Source organism: Wasmannia auropunctata, unplaced genomic scaffold (assembly GCF_000956235.1).
Source record: "Wasmannia auropunctata unplaced genomic scaffold, wasmannia.A_1.0 LD336034.1, whole genome shotgun sequence".
Lineage (NCBI taxonomy): Eukaryota > Metazoa > Arthropoda > Insecta > Hymenoptera > Formicidae > Wasmannia > Wasmannia auropunctata.
The window spans coordinates 189,978-207,779 of NW_012026856.1; the positions used below are offsets into that span (position 1 = coordinate 189,978).

General features: G+C 42.1%; 2 protein-coding genes across 2 annotated transcripts in view; both read left to right on the forward strand.

The window, feature by feature from the left end:
• The first annotated feature begins 1,485 nt into the window (after window positions 1-1,485).
• Window positions 1,486-6,914, forward strand: LOC105452296. Its single transcript, XM_011693270.1, has 3 exons — window positions 1,486-3,204; window positions 5,882-6,081; window positions 6,795-6,914. The coding sequence occupies exons 1-3, from the start codon at window positions 1,486-1,488 to the stop codon at window positions 6,895-6,897; spliced, it is 2,022 nt and encodes a 673-aa protein (XP_011691572.1). The 3' UTR covers window positions 6,898-6,914.
• Window positions 6,915-7,109: 195 nt separating this feature from the next.
• The window catches only part of LOC105452288 (venom prothrombin activator vestarin-D2), a 17,087-nt gene continuing 6,394 nt past the window's right edge, over window positions 7,110-17,802 (forward strand). The window contains exon 1 of the mRNA XM_011693261.1: window positions 7,110-7,403. Coding sequence (XP_011691563.1) covers window positions 7,200-7,403 — 204 coding nt within the window. The 5' untranslated portion in view covers window positions 7,110-7,199. The remainder of the gene's footprint in view (window positions 7,404-17,802) is intronic.

Sequence of the window (17,802 nt, forward strand, 5' to 3'; positions counted from 1 at the left end):
AGGCGTGACCTCTCGAAAAATAAAGTGTTCGCGACTCAGGGCATCACAGCCCCCAGGCGTTGTCGCGAGTGCGAAATCTCGAGAATAAAGTGTTCGCGACTCAGGGCATCACAGCCCCCAGGCGTTGTCGCGAGTGCAAATCTCGAAAATAAAACAAACTGTGCGATTAGACGTTACTTCGTGACAATGTACGTGACGCGAATTGAATAAACATTTTAAATAAACTTATACACGGAACCACAGTAAGGATTCGAGTTGCTTCCTTCCTGACCACTACAAGACAGCGTCCCTCCCGGAAAGTCAGAAGGTTCGTACTCTGACTAAGGTAATGTTTTTCGCAATAAATTTTTCACACGGAGAGAATTTTTTTTTAATTTACCCTGCAAATCATGTTAATTATGGGACAATACAGTATTTAGGTAAATTTTACTGTGCACTACAATAAGATTTCGCAGTAAAATTTATTGTAGTGCACAATAAAATTTACCTAAATACTATATTGTCTCACAATTAACATGATTTTCAGGGTAAATTTAAAAAAAAAATTCTCTCCGTGCACAGTTTCAAAAAACTTGTTCGCATCGAATTGTTAATATTGAAAATCAATTTAATTATGATCTCATTATTCCATCTTCAGCTTATGATTGCAAGTCCGATATTAATTCGGCGCGCAGTTTAAAGGCTGAATAATGGAAGTCTCTTAAAATTTATTTATAATATTCACTTACGCGGTCTAGACTATTATTTATATAATAATTATTTTAATAATCGTAGCTTAAAAACTCTAGAAATAATCAATCATTAATTTTCGAAAGATTAAAAGATTGTTACAGATTTCAAATAATCTGTAGAAAGTTTATTCACGTTTATTTATCAATTTATTCACGATTTAATAACTATTTTTTTAATAACATTTCAATAAATTTTCCTTCAGGTCTGTTTTACTTATTTTGAAGATAAAAAGGTATGTGGATATATCTTATGGAACGCATTAAAGGAGAAGCATCACAGAAGAATAATCAAATATTTACTTTCTTAGAAACTTCTTTCTAAATTTCCAAGAATGGACCAAAAATAATATGCTAAACAAATAACAGAGTGACCAAAAAATAATCAGGCAAATAAAAATGTAATGTTTCAATTATAAACGAAAAAATTAAATGTGTGTTTCAAAGCTTTTTTTTTCTCCAGGTAGAGAAATCATTTTTTTTCTCCTTAATGTACAAGAATCAATACGTTAGTGGCAAAGACTAATGATCTTTAACTACTATATGCGACGGTTATAGTGTTTTCCCGCGAAAAGCAATTCTCCGTAAATATTTTAACAGAATTCATATTTCCTTCCTTTAATGATACGGCCTGCGTAACTAGCGGCGCAATTGCAATTGTCGATACTCTCGATGTCGAGTTATTCTTCGCAGTAGTCATTTCAACCGCTTCCGATAACCACAGTCATTTCCTTCCGTTATCAACGAAAGAAGAATTATGTGGCGACGTTTGTACTGGACCATCGCACTTTCCTGTCTCGTCGAAAGTCAAAGCCGTCTCTCTCAGGTGAACGATCGTTCGGGCGAACACCTTCTCGCGGATATCTTGAGCAAAGTATTACAAACATCGCGAGCTAATGATGCTCTTCTCATACTTCGAGATTCGCTGCTGGACGGGCAAGCGAACGGTATCCTCGGTGAAATAGCCGCGGCGACAGCTCGACGCGTACCGACGCTTTACGTAAACGCGGATCGGATGAAGCCAGAGTTTCAGGTTTCTTCCTGGGCGATGTCACGCGATCTAGTCGTGTATATCTACGTCTCAGGGCGAGGGCCGGATATCGTCGAGGGCGAGCTCGTGGCCGAAGACACGAGGCGCCTCGTCCACGACCGCACCCGGCCCAAGGTACTCGTACTGATGATACTTCATCGACCGTGTCGCGATCTCGCAACGCTGTTCCGAGCGATGTGGTCGAGGAAGATCCTCGACGCGATCGTCGTGGAATACTCGAAATTCGAGTGCTCCGACAAGTGGTCTACGATCGTCCATCGGTACAATCCGTTCAACGACAGCCATCACGAGGAACCATATTCCGCAGGTGTCGCATGGTTCACGGATGACTTCCCAAATATGCAGGGTTATCCATTCGTGTATGCTTTTACCCGTCGGCCTCCGTATAGCGATATCGTATCAACGTCCAACGGACCGGAGCTGAAAGGCGTGGACAAGATCTTGAGTGACGTTCTGGCGGAAAAAATGAACTTTACCGGTGTGCCTAAAGTAATAAAGAAGCCCATATATTTCCAGATAATGCCTAATGGCTCTCAGTATGGCATCCTGCCTGACTTATCCTTCGGAAAGTATGACGCCTTATTGATTTCGCTGCCGATGTACGGAAATTTACACAACTTACGATACGCCGTGCAATTCGCTATACAGTACACCGATCCTCTCTTCCTCGAGAATTGGTGCTTCGTAGTGCCGAAGTTGCTGGCTAAGCAGCAGAATTTCATGGACGGCACTGCGATTAGATTGCTCCTTATGAGTTTCTCGATCGTAGGAATCTTCTGGTTGTGCTCAAGATTGATGAAGTTCGATCCGAGGAGATGGTATTTTCTGAGGATCGTTGGTATCATATTGGCCGCGTCCTTTCCACCGGCACCCACGAAGCGACACGAGCGAATCGTCTTCCTCAGTATTCTCGCTATCTCCGCTTCCTATTCCTCAATATTTTTCGCCGGGCTGACGAGCACCGGTTTCAAGAGCAACCGTTACGTTGAATTTGATCACCTGCAGGATCTGACGAATTCAGATTTGGTGATGGTGATGCAAGAAAATGTGCGGGACATCGTCAGGCTGTACAACAACGTCTTCGAACGTCACATACGCCAATCAGGCAAGAAAGTTTTAAGGATTTCCTCTACGGAAATCTGTCTCATGGATCTGTTAATGCACCAGAACGTCTCCTGCTTCATGGATGAAAATTGGGCTAAACTAGTCGCCATCAACAACATGCGAAACGACGAGACCGTGATGAAGACGACGAAGCTCTGTTATCTGTCGCCACCGGTCGGTAATGTTTTTCCGGAAGGATCGCCTTACGTTAGACGTGTCAGCGATTTATTTCTAATGCTCGCGTCGACAGGCCTTCGCGATAAATGGCATCATGAGTATCTGAGAAACGAGACGAAGAGAACGAAGAAGAAGACGTTCCAAGTGAATCGAGCTCGTGTAAACTTTAAGTACGTCAGCGTATTTTATCCGACGATTTATGTACTCATAACGGGATATTCCATCTCTACTTTCGTTTTCATCGGCGAACTGATTTGGAAACGTTTCAGCAACAATTTAAATCTACGTTCGTTTCAATAATATATGCAATAATTATCCAAATTCGACGAATAAAAAAAAAACAATAAAAGTTGCTACTCAGTTATGATGAGTGAAACTATTGTCAAAAATTTGTCCCTACTTTCATGATCAGAGATCAAACGTTAATTAACATTATTATGCATACGTAATTCGAGAATTGATTCCCTCGAGGCGACATTATCGAATACATGGCGGACATTGTCGCAAATCCGATGACCGTCGCGATACCGCGATGGCGATAATGAGACGCGTACTTTAATCGCGTTTCCGCGCATCGCGGAACGCAATTAATCTTCGTTATTGCAAGCACGTCGACACGTAATCGTTACATACAGCGCTAGATGGACGCGAGCAATTTTGATCAATGTAACAGTTTCCTCAAACGAGCGGAACGCCTCCGACCTGCTCTCTTGCGAGAGCGCGAGCGTATCGTTTACGTGAGTCAGTCTCGCTTAGGTCGAAAAGCGGTCCTCGTTTCGGGAACGAAATCACCGGCCTGAAGAGCGGGCATGCTTCTTGCTTATTTTTTCCTCAAAAACAGCCAATTTCGTGTAATCTTCCTGCGAGAGCGGGGCGTGGCCCCAGACCACAGGGATACTTTGGTAGGCAACTGCGACGTGTGTCATTAACCGAATCCTTCAACCGACCGTGGCCGGTCTCTGCTTCCCCCGTCCCCTCTCTCCTTTTTGAAGTTGAATGAATAAGTTTAGAATTACGAAGGTGCGGTCCTCCCCGGACTGACCGTCAATTAATGATACGCATAGCAATAATCTCTAATATACGTTACGTCTCGATATCCGTTTTGTAAAATTCCGAAGAATCGAAGAATACCGCTAGGCGGTTTGATTGACATATATGTCAATTAATATTGAATACCATAGAGGCATAGAATTAAATGCAGCTCTAACATCACGATTCTTCGGGATTTCTCACACATCTTTCATTGTCATCTCACGTGAGGTCTGAGTGTGACCTAGATGTTCAGTCGTGCTAAAGTACCAGAAGTAAAGTAAAAAGATCATGTCACATGGAAGTATAAGCACTTGGTATCAAAGGCGACTCGAGTATCTCACGATTTTCTCATAAAAATTCTTTCCATTTACAACGTCGTATAGTACTCTAACGTCTTAATTGAACAAGAAATCTCCAAGCATCTCCGCCGGCGCGATTCGAGCGTGCAAGAACGTAACAACCGGGATGCAGGCGTAAGAGCGTTTTAGTACCGCGTTATTAAGCGGCTAATCTATTTTGAAATTAATGTTGGAAAAGAGAGTCGATATTATCGCGGCGAGACCAGTCTGGCCGGTCGCGGCCGATTGTCGACCGGCAGCGAGAGCTCTCCACGAGCTCTCCTACCGTTTGCCGAATGGCGATTAACAGAGTACATCGCATCGATACGAATTCATCTTCGCGCTTTGGCGTTACGCGTGATCGACCGTAAACGCGTCTTCAACTACGAGATAGAGAGGTCCCATCTGCCGACGTCACCCCACCGCCCGACCGGCTGTTCCCGCGCCGCAGAATCACCCTCCACTTCCGCCTGGCTTGGCAGCCACTCCTCTCAGCAGCCTCCGTTGATACTTCCTCTCGCGCGCGTGTATCTCGTCAGTCGGCCTGGAGCCACGTGCGTGTACTCGCTCGAGTGGCTCCCGCACGAGCGGACACATCGAACAGTGTCACTTTGCGCGCGATGAATCGCGCGATCGGGCCATCCTGCCGCGCGCTTCCGATGACAGATGAATGTCTTCGCGCGGCGTTATCGGTGTAGAAGAACGTTCGCATTTCCCCCGATTCATTCGTCTTCATTATCGAAAAATCGACCGATGAGGAGGCTGGCTCTGTGGAGAATCCAGCTGCTAATGGACTAAAAGAGATATCAGCTTGCCGATTACATGTACGCGCGGGATGAAATAATAGACGAGGAACTCGGCAAAAAAACTGACGAGTGGCTGAAAAGCAGCTTTGCTAAGTGTCAAGATGTCGAGGCTGAGATATTAAACTTTTTTCCAAAGTTTTTTCACTTTATCGAGATTCAAGTGTGACACGATATTAATGGGACACGGTCGTTCGTGTGCAACGAATCCAAGATCCAATAGCTCGCGGGAAACGCAATCGCGCGTCGAATGCCGATTCAAAGGAGGCCCGAAATATCTCATCGCGGGTTCATCGATCAAGCTTATACCGGGAGACGCGGCATGATTCCGCCGCCAATACCGACGTACGCGCGGGAGAGTAGTGCTTCGGGGAAGAACAAAGATATCACCGCGAGCCGAGAGAGCAACTAGGTAGCTTTCAAAGGTGAAGACAGACAGTCGGTTGGAGAAGTCGGGAGAACTAAAAATATCAGCCGGTTCCGCGGTTAGAGCCGGGGCGGTGTGCGACCGCCCGGCAGCCCTGCCGCACGTCGTGCTTCACACGCTGGACAATTTTACCGGCTGGAGAGGAGGAGCGATATCTCTTCACGAGACAGGGCTCGCCTTTAATATCGCGAACGGCGATTCGCGGTATAAACAACTATCAGGCACGATCGTCGTTACTACATCGAGCCCGCCGACAGACCGGACATTCACGCGGAACGCGACCACGCCGCGTCTTCACGCGTGATCTACGACGCGAGGCTTCATTTAATATCACTACTCGTCCCCCCCCCCGCCCCCCCCGGACGTTCGTCGTCGTCTGCTGTTGCGGTGCACTCATCGAGGATAACGTCAAAAATAGCAGGTATAAGAATTGAACTGCCAATAAGAGACAGAGGCTATTGACGTCTCCGCGATGTCTATCGATCGAGCTTGATACATCGATAAACTTTTTCACGACTTCGAGCTATTTATTCTTTCACGTTGAAGTACCCGGGGTAAGATCTCTCCCCTGTTAACGCACGTTATTTAGGGAACCGAGGTATATAGCAGCGAAAACTCGCGCGTGTTCTTCAAGGGGTAGAGACGTCAAGCATGATCTTTTGATCTTGTAACGATTTGCACGCGAGAATGGGACGTCAAACGGTTTCGTTGGATACAAACTAGTTAAAATGCATGAAATGTGTATTTTTTTTTGCATCGCTCTCTCGTTCCTCGGCTTGCTTGAACGCCGGCTGGAAGAGATATAAATCATGCCGCGCTATAACAGGAATCCTCGCGGCACGTGTAAAATACGCGGAATATCATTGTTGGAATTATCGCTGAAATTCTATTTATGATTGAAGACATGTTGTAAACTTTCCGTTCTCGTGCAAGAGTGACCTCTTCTAAGTTCTTCAACTTTTCAAATAAAATTAATGTAATTTGATTTGAATAAATTGCCTTAATGGATGCAATCATAGGAACCTCTTCTGCATAACTTCTGAGAAAGTGCGACCCGTAGCTTTCCCCATAATTCTAACGTCCCTATGCTATCAATTCGTCCTAAGCAAGATCTATCTGTACATTGGATTTCAGATCGAGTTTGGACTTAGGGCGCAGTGTCAAGGCCAAGAGCTCATCGCATCTTGTGATGACGGATTCGACGACGGTGGTGCCCGTCGAAGGATCGAGCCTTTAGTCTCTCCCCGGGCTCACCGACGGTATTTCACGGCGCGGTTGTTTGAAATTCTTCGCGTGGAGTTCGCGTCCGTATTTATAGACCCGCGTGTGGCGCGGCGCGTAGGGTCGTGTACGCGCGAGCGCGCCAGCGACACACGCGTTCACGCACGTTCAGCTCGTTTTCCGTCCCGAGGGTGGGTAGGTGTATAGGTAGGTAGGTAGACAGACGTGTGGCATACAGCCGTCAATCCCGAGCCACATCGACGTTCGGGCTCACGGGTTTGCAGGAATCGACCGGCAGCACGTCGCGATCATGACGCGATGCGTCCGCGACAGGAGCACCACCGGCCTACCTCGCCGACGAATCCGTCCCCGTTGCCGTCGAACCGTCTGCGCTCGTCGCCCCGCTGGCTGCGATCCACCAAACCACCACTTCTGGTCATGATCGCCGACGACGTCGCCACAATCTTCCGAGTCCTCGTCGTCCTGCTCGTCCTCGGTTACGCGGTTGCCGCTAACGGTCCGGTAAGTGTCTTGTACACCGCATCGATGGTACCAATAAAAAACGTTGCAAAATTCTTCAAATTTCTATTCTGTATAATTTTTATTCTGGATTACCGTTCATCAATTGTAACAAAAATAAAATGTAAAATTAAGAAGAAATTAAAAAATTCAAGTTTTATATTCTTTTAAATAAATAATGATACACATAAAACATTGAGAGGTAAATATAATTAAACAAATATAATTGCAATGTTATTTGTTGGTACCGCCAATAATTCTTTTATTTTACCACTTTTATAATAGAGAAGTATTGAATCAAAATAACATTTTGAAGCAAATTTTAAATTAATATATTAGGGAAATAGATCATTATTGATGGCAAAAATATGAAATTTATATTATTCATAGGTTGTAACGCAGCTTCTGCAGATTCTTGATGAATTTGAAATCGATTATTTATCAGATTGATTATTTGGGAATATATTTTTGCGAAAGCTAGAAGCCGTGTGGAATTACGTCGTTAACTGAAAACATTCTGGTAACTACTAACTGCAGCGCAGTTGGGCAATAGTTTTCATGATTACGAGGCGTTCGGCCTCTGAGGATGCAGAAGTATCGACCTTGCATCGTATTACGGGAAGCAAGGACTTTTCTGGCCTGTTCGATTATTGATCGTAAAATCGTTTAGTCGGGAAAAACGGGGTATTACACGTATCTTGTACCCAGCTAATACACTGTAATTTTGAATATTTATCGTGTACGAGTTTACTTAATTGGTTTGCCGAATCGTATATCTGGTAATATCTAGCCGGCACAGTAAGTTAATACACACCGTAATTTCAGAAAGCGCGTGTAATCTCGCGCTTCAAATTTGATGTAGAATAAATTGATATTGGCCTGAATAACATAAATTTGCGAAAAATTATACTTATATACTCTCGAGTTCCCGCTACGCTTACATACTGCATACTGCAATCTTATATGTTCGCTATTTATTCACTTACATCTTGATTAATAAACTGAAAACTTCGAATGCACGTAGATAAAAATATTTTAAATTTATTCAACAAAATCAAAACCGAAAAGTTCTGGAAAAGATTTCGCATAAAAAATTAAAATTATTAAGCGTACTTAGCACGAAGAGAATATTCTTATGCCACACTCGTCTCAAACGGACCTGGATTAATGTAGTCTAATTTATCAAACGTAAATTGGTGATTAGTAGGTAAATTAAGGAAGATGAAAAGGTTCAAGAGGTCTAAAGAAACCGATAAAGCATCGTGTCAGCAGGAACCTAGCAATACCAGCGCAATTACCGGCCAAAGCGGAGGAAACCTCGTTTTAGCTAAGCACGTCGGGATAATTACTGTAATTTTGTTTCGTGGCCATTCTTAGGCTGCAATAATCATTTACAGTTTCGAGGTTAATATGCCGACACGTAAACTAGTTCTATCGCTAGCCGGCTGGTAATAACATTACTCGAAATCCTCATTTTAGTGTAATCGCTGCGACGTATAAAAAAAGAGCTACGTCCAGGCGCGGGAACCTCAACGAGGTATTTATATTTCGCAAAACACAAGATTCCGTTACGAGCAAGACTGAAGCAGACACGCTGAAAATTACATGAAACTCTCCGCGTAGGATGAACGTGAGCTAGAGAAAATACATTCCACAAGGGAACGCGGAAGCGCGTGAACTAATGGCAATTGGCAATTAATCTTACATAATGTAGAGCATGCATCGTGTTTATTGCGTATAAAGTTCAAGTATATCTACATATTTTCCTTTTTTTTTTTCTTAACCGAGCAAAGTCGATCCGCAAGGTCGATCGTCGCGGTGTATCGGCAACGCATCACGAAACATATCCAGCGATCGTCTTGAACAGTCGTATCCGATAACTTTGTATCGAAATTTAGCGATGCACGCTCGAGTGCCAAAATTTTCACAGATAAAATGCTCGTCAGTTGTAGCGACGTGGGTTATATTTGGCCGGACGAATGCCACTCCGGCCACTTTCGATGCACGTACGTACCGCACATGACGTTACCGTGCGTGGATGATACCACGTCGTAATCGGGCATCCGCGAAATCGCTGCCTGTCAGGGTTATCGTGCCAGACACGGTCGGTCGTGCCAAATGATCCGCCAGCTAGCACAATCGATACCAGATTGTGTCCGTATCCTTCGACTAGGACGGAAAGAGGGAAAGAATAGGAAGGTCGATGCATTCCTACGCGCGTGGACGACAGATAGAGAAAACGGATAAGCGTGTATCCGAGTCCTCTTATCAGCGTACGTCGAACTAATAAGGCAATTTATGACACAATCGGCGTCAAGATTGACGCTACGCCAGATACTCCGTAGACGTTGGAGGAGAGCAACGCGCCGTTCCATCCTCGATGTTCCGCGTCAACTTGTCAACCGTAAATTCGAGTTTGTTGAAAATAATTGAACGACGGATATATTTGTTTCTCTGTAGTTTATCCGGCGGCGATATCACGATCGCGCGGTATTTGGAACACCGCGATCGCGGTGTGTTTTTACAGGCGGTCTCTCCATTTTACCGAGCGAAGGTCTGTTTATTGCTATGTCGAGTGGAACTGACGTTTGCGAGCTGGTGGGTAGGAAGTCTGCAGTCGAGGAAACTTGACTGCATCGTCCTTTCAGCTCCGTTTACTAACATGCCCCGTCAGGTAAATATCGCCGATAGGTTGGACGCTTTCTTTAGATGTCGTTAAGTGTCTTGACATGTAGTTCCTTTTCCAGCTGAGTTTAAATGTAATATCATCGGTTGCTAAATTACAATATTTATCCCTCATATTTACGAAGATATTTGTGTATTTTTCTCATACTAATCATCATCCGCGTGTACATTATGCAACTTCGCTTGATGTCTTGTCGGGTTTCGCGACGCCGGAGAGGCGACTCGTATCAATACAGTGACAGCATAATCACGCCTGCGTAATAAATTCCTCCTTTCTACTACAGAAAAGCAAAACAACCTCTTCTGTACACTCCTTGGCACCCCATGAAGAGCTCCTTGCATTCTACCGAGGAAGCTCTAAAGCTGAAGAAGCGTCTTTCGCATCCCGCGAAGAGTTGAATCAACCGCAACGCCGATTTTCCAATTAACAGCCGCTTCGCGGCGTTACAGCGAGCGTGTGTAGCCGGACGTTCGCGAAGGAGACGTTGCATCAATCGCTGAACATCTCCTGACTTTCTAACCGCGTAGGTATCACTCGTCGACGGTTGACCTCGGCCCTGTTGCATGTACCACGGGCACCCCGCGGTGAAACTTCCTGTCGTGTTATCCTCGGAGATGGCTCGCGTAGTCCCCGTTATTACAACGCCGAAAGGCCTCTGCCGGGGCATTCCAGCAGCCATTTCCACTTTCCCGAAGAAGTAGCCTCTCCGCCGGACATTACCGCGAAACTCTGGCGCGAATATGCCACGGCGGAACGGAAGCTCGTCGATTTTCTAAACGATTTCTCTATCGCTACGTGGAGAATCATCAATCATTCTACCGAGAGAACGTTGACTCGCACGAAATATTGCCACTATTAATATCGTTCCGCGTTTAATCGAGAAAGAATGTTATTTTATTATTTAAATCGATGGATTGTGGATCTTTTAACAAAATTTATATTGTACTTATATTAGCATGAAATGTATTTGTGTCTGATTAGTAGAATCTTATATCATTATTACGTTATTTTTTATTTTAATTTTAAAAGATTGTAGAGTCGATTCGCACCAGCCTGCCCGCGTTAAATTCATCGCGTTCGGCAATGAATTGCCATTTTTCGACAGCAGCAAATGTTTCAAATGCCGTGTCCTAAGGAGACGTGTGCTCGTTAAGAGGAAAAAAAAAAGAAAGAAAGAAGCAAGGAAAAAAGAGCGAAGTCCATGCGCCGCGAGTTAAATCGCCTAATGGAGAAGCCGGCCCTTCTTTCGCTTCATTAAGTTACGCAAAAAAACGGTACTGGTACCGCGTGCTTTTCACCGGCGCAAGAACAGCCGGGAAAGACTGGAACGTCTCGTTGGCACCCCGTGGAGAATCCTCTCTCTCTCCTGCGGGACCCTCCGGATCACTCGGCAGCTCCTTCTGGCGGATCCAGCTCGATTAGCTTCTTACTGTGTATCGTGACGACTACCGCGTGGAATTTCAGCCCGTTGTCGGGCAGGAAGTATGTGAGTCTCGCGGCTGATAAAAAGTTGCCGTCATCGGGGAAAGAAACGATGGTACCACGCGGGATTGACGGGAAGGAGGTGCGAGGGGGCGGGTATCTCGGGAGAGGACGAAGAGAACGTAAAGGAGGACGACGAGAATGTCGCGTACGGTTCCCTTCAGCAGCGTCCTGAGACTTGCAACCGCTTTCGAGATGCGTTCGTTTCTCTCTCTTTTCTCTCTCTCTCTCTCTCTCTCTCTCTCTCTTTTCCTTTTTCTTTCTCTCGTAAGATTCTCGTCGCCCGTTAGGGGCCTGTCTCTCCTCCGTTCCATCCACCCCCATCCGCCTGTCGTTCCTCATCTTCTTCCTCGTGGTTTCTTTGGCCAAGACGTTTCACGTCGTCTGTGCCAAGACCGGCGATTCCATTGTCTCGTCGCCGTTGTACACGAGGAAAGCGGTCGTCAGTGGAACGAACGATTAGAATTCAGCGATCGGCTGGGAGTTCAATGCGTGATTGTCGAGGCCCCGATCACCGGCATTCGATACACACGATGGCTCATGACACGAATTACTGCCTCACGTTTGATTCGCCGATAAGGGACACATGACTCGCTTAAGCGAAGCTCCGTCGCACGTATATACGTTTGAATGGAATATTTGCTTAATTTAATGGCATTCGTGTGCCTGTGAAAAAGAATAAAATTCAAAAAATGATAGATTTCTAAATTATTGTTTCACACAATTTCGTATATATTTATAATATTTCAGATAATAAATCTTTCGTATTATATAAATCAAGGTACCCTTCATAATAGAAAATATTGAAATTTTTATCATCTCCAATTATCCTGTTAACGGATAATAACATTTATGAGTTACGCTTATAAATGGCATCTCTAAATCTACAAGATAAGCGCGTAAAATTATGATAACCGGTTAGCACGATCGGTGCACTACCGCACGTGACATTGTGCATTTACTTTGGATTTAGCAATCGTCGTCTACGGAGTGGGAATGTCTCGAAACAAGTTATTCCGGTATAACTCGTCACAAAGACCTGCCTTCATTAATATCGTATATTAACCGTGGCGTATGTAGGTTTTCTGCTAAATGAATGTACCGTTTCCCGTAAAACATGGCCCTATCCTATACGAGACGAGAGAGCGAAATCACAAATTTCACTATGATTAAATAAATCGCGTTAAAGTTAGTTTTACGAAACCCGATAACATTTAAATTATCTCTTCGCGCAAAAGGTTCAAGAATTTACTATTAAGATGTTTATCGTACATTCATTAAATGAATGCATGTACTTTCGTACGTGTCTACTTTCATACGCGTCGAATATCAATGGATAAGAATAACAAATCAACGAATGTATATTCGCGAAAGTTGAAAATCAAGATAAAAGCACAATTTCAATTTTATTGCATCTAATAAAACGAGAACAGGATGAGGAAGCAATGACCAGCTATTATGATAGCGCCGCATAGAGAGCGTATCAATAGAATACTCGTAAAATTAGCCGCGGGTACCGATGTATCTCTGTGCAAAACCTTTCATGCGACGCGAATGCCTAGTGCAGAGGAACAATGAGAAATTACACAGTCCTAATAATATAAAGCGGTGGCGTACAGTGTCGGAGACGCTGATCCGGAAATAACCGTGGCCATAAATGCAAACGCGTGTATGTGGAGGAACGGACGAAGGGAAAGAAGGAGCAGCAGGTAGAAGGGATAGTTAGACGGTTAAAAGCGCTGCAGGTGACCTCCCTTTGTTGCGTCCCTCAAACGATCCTAATGACCAGTTTTACAGTCTAAATTTCCACTTCGAGACGCCGATGTGAATTAACTTGGAGTTCTTATTTCGAGAATTTGCGAAATCGGGTCTTCCAACACTCTTATTTTATTTATATATTTTATTTATATATTTTTTGTTTTATCGCTCTTTCTTTTGACAATATTTATTTGTATTCGCAAAGAAATCAGACGACATTCATTTACAAAATTAAATCAATTACTAGATAATTTATTAACATAACATTTATGTAACACATTTTCGGTATAAATGTTTGCAAGATATATATAACGTATTTGCGATGCGCATCGAAAATTGATACTTAATAATCGAATCTGATCTCAGGCGAATTGCATCACTAACATTTTTAGACACTCAAGATGATTGAGGGAAGAAAATAAAATGTAAAGAGAAACGTAATCAATTTTCGACACGACGACGCGAATTGATACATACTTATAAATTAATCCTGCACACGTGTGATTAATGAATGTCTAATAAACACGTGAGATTTACGCGATCAGATAAATAATTTCATTAAGATGCAGTTTTCCAAATGAATATCGATATTCAACTATAATGTTTTTATTAGAATAATGTTCACGGGAACATTTTACTTGAACTTTTTTCAGCGTCGACTTGATTGAAATGTCCTATAGTATTCCATAGACTTGTCAAGTAAAAAATAATTTTGTCGCGTTAGGCTACATTTTAAAAACAACGTTGAATAGTAAACAACATGCTTTTACCGCTTCATTAAGAGAAATTATGAGTAAGTCTCAGGAATTTTATGAGGGGGACATAATAAAGAAGTAAAGTTGTTTTATTGCGGCTAGTAATAAATTCTGCACACTCTCACTTGTCGCTAGAAAGGCAACTGAGAAATTACGTAACCTGTGACATATTGAACGTATAATATTACCGCAAATGGATCAGAAGAGAAGATAAAGACCAAGCTGCGGCGAGCGGTTCAGTCATATCGCAAGAGCTGGGAAGCGAAGTGGTTCTTGCTCTTCTGAAGGTTTATCCATAAGGAAGCCACTTTCGTCGTGGACAATGTCGTTCACGGAATAGACGATGATTTTTCAGGGCGGGCCGCGGCGCCGTTTATTGCCGCTATTAAAAATCTAATTAGAACGGAGCAGTATTTACGAGCTCTCGTAAACCTCGACTCGAAAGGATATCGAACCCTTATATAAAGTAAGAAATGGTGCAAAAAGAGAGTAACATCGCGTTTCTTATACGCTCTACAAGCGACGGTGCTGCCGAACGGGCTGCGTTTCAAGGGGCACATGAATTGTTTTATAATGGCTGTCGATGCAAACTGTACGATATTACTATACTTTACGATGCCGTCTATTATTTTAATCGATTGTTTGCAGGACAGAATAAAACGCTGTCGCGCGATTGTGATTGCTGCGCGGTCCCCCCGTGTTACGAGTCTAAAACATTATTCATGCAACCATCGTCACAATGTCGCAATGATCGTTCTGTTATACGTGCACGTATATCCTTGCGATTATGTCGCTCTATAAGGCGGCAAACTCGAATCAAATGTCCCGGCTGCGCCAAAGTTGTAGCGTAGCCGTAATTTCTTTCGAGAAATGAATGAATGCATTAATACAAAATATCAAATACATACTGCTCAAATTACACGATGATTATTTGAAGGAAATTTTAATTTATTTGCTGAGAAGCGTTGCATTTTCAATGTAACTTTATTATATAAATAAATATAATTTCTCTTTCTTTAGCCAATTTCTTATCTACCAAATTCTTAGTCTTTAAGACATCGAGTAAGATTAACTCAGGGAAATTTTAGAGATCTTCCTCTGATCATAACACGATCAGAATGCAACGAGAATGGTTTTCTGATCGTGTACCATAAATCAGATCACGAACTCGCCATAGCGAGCATTCCGTTGACAGCGCGGTGAGACAACAACCGGGCCCACGAGATCTCACATTGAATTTGTGTTGAAGCAACCCTTCGCCGAAAAAGTCGCAAACCATTTTCGGACATTGAAACTCCAACGACCGCTACCATCTAGGGAAGTGTTAATTCGCGAAACGAATGTCATCCCTTCCAAATCTTGTCTCTTGTCTTTGTGGTCAATGTGAGGAATTATTTGTGGAAATTTTTATTTATACAACTCAAAGCTCATCGTAATTTTAAAAATTAATATTACTGAACAAATACAGAGCTGTAATTTTCACCAAGATTACGGTTAATTTTTTCAATAATAATTAAAATAAACAAGTTACAAATTGAAGTATATAGAAACAAATTGATTTCAGCGAAACAATATTTATCAAAGATCATTCAGTTTAAGGAACTGTGGGAGGTATAATGTGCGAGACAATGTGTGTGTTGATGAAAGCACACGTCTCGTGGCATGAGTCGATCTCGTAATATTAAAATATGCGTGGACACGGTGGGCAGACCGGCCACGATACCATCTAAGGTATAGCTCAGGCGTTAGAGCTCGAGAAGCGACTTCCGAACCTTTCTTCGTCTACCATCCAAAACGGCCTGCATCACGTTCTTTCGTGCGTTCACAATCCAGATCAAACGATGATCTTGAATTTATATTTTTGTTTCTCGAATGCGCCATCATTCTTTGTTACATTTTTTCGCTAATTTTTTCAGTCTCTGATTTTTCTTTATTATTTTTATTATTAATATTGTGTTGTATTTATATATTTTATGGACATATTTGAGTCGTGATTATACCGATTTATACCACACAAACAGATCTGAGGCGAATTATTTTCCATTGTAAAATAGATGTAAAGATATAAACACGGAATGAACAAGAAATAGACGCGAAGATATTAGATATTTAGATTATCAAATCATCTCAAATAGAGTAGAGACCGAGTTGAGAAATATCAGAAGAAAATCAAAAAGAAAATTGAAAGGTTTAATTGGCTAATTAAATTTCATATAAACTAGTCTTTCTGCGGATAGTACGGATGCAGATAAAGATTTCTTGATTTTCGTGCCGTTCTCGCATAGACCTCGTAAAGGATTTTTCAGACGATGGAAGTCTCGTCGGCAACAAGTAACATGCTCCTCGACTTTACCCCGCGGAATTGTCTTCCCTTTTAGCGGCACAAATTTTTTGCGGGATCGTCACCGAGATGCAAGGTACCGCACGTCTCAGCCTAGTTTGGACACGTACGCTAACCTTGCCGCATACAAATTTCTCTTATTCCATTTGTTGTCCTTTCCGAGATCGTCTTTTCTTTTATTTAATGTTTTTCTATATCTTACGCATTTCTTTCGACAAGTAATTCTGTACTAATGGGTCATCATCGCCTGTTACTTATCAAATAGTTTCATTATTTTGAAGTAATTATTAGATAATACATTATTTTCATGATATGTGATTTTATAATATCGCTTTGTTACGTTTGATTGATATTAATTAAATATTCACGGTACAGTCCGACAAATCCGGTTCGCGTGGATACACGTGTAATTCTATTAACCTTTCGATAATATTCAATCCGCGGACATGGGCAACATCTTGAAATATATGAAATCAATTCAGTAATCGGTAATCGTCTCGGAATCCACGAAATGTTCCGAGATTTCAGCTGTTAAAGGTTCATCCGCGGTCGCAAACGCAGATTCGTTACGGTTATATTTTGGTGAACTAATGCATTGGGCGAGCCCAATTTAAGAAAGAAATTTAACTGAAAACTCGTTCTCGCGCCTTCAAAAAAATTCGCAACAGAGCGCGAGGGCATTAATTTTATTTTTAAACTGCGACCATTTTCAAGATGCACAGCCAGAAATCGTTCCTGTCTCGGTCTTTAAATACCGAATAATGATAATCACAACGTTCACACGTTAAAAATGAATATTTAATCTCGATATCTTGCTTACGGAAAATTTCTTAGGGCTTATCCGGAAATTTGTATCTTATCGAAATTGGTTAAAATATCTTTATATTTAGTTATGAAAACATATACATTAATTTATTTGCAGACTTATCGAAGTAAAACATCTCTAGTAAAGTTATATATAGAGTGTCCCATTTTAATTTCCCTAAACAAATATTTCGAAGAATACGCAAGATACAAAAAAAGTTTCAGATAAAAATTGTAGGATATGAAAAGGGACAAATAATGAGAAAATCAATTTCCCCAAAAAATCGATTTTTTAAAGATTACAAGATCACTTTACTTTTAAAATGGCTATGATTTTTTTTAAATAATATGATTCCTTTAATTATTCGGCACATAAAAGTATTAAAGTTATCGAAAAATCAATACTTTAATTTATGAGATATTTAATATTTATCATGCCATATTTTGACATAAAATATAAAATATCTCGTAAACTATTGATTTTTTGATAATTGTACCTTAATACTTTTATGCACAGAATAATAAGATGAATTGATTGGTGTAAAGAAAACACACAAGATCGGAAGAGCACACGTC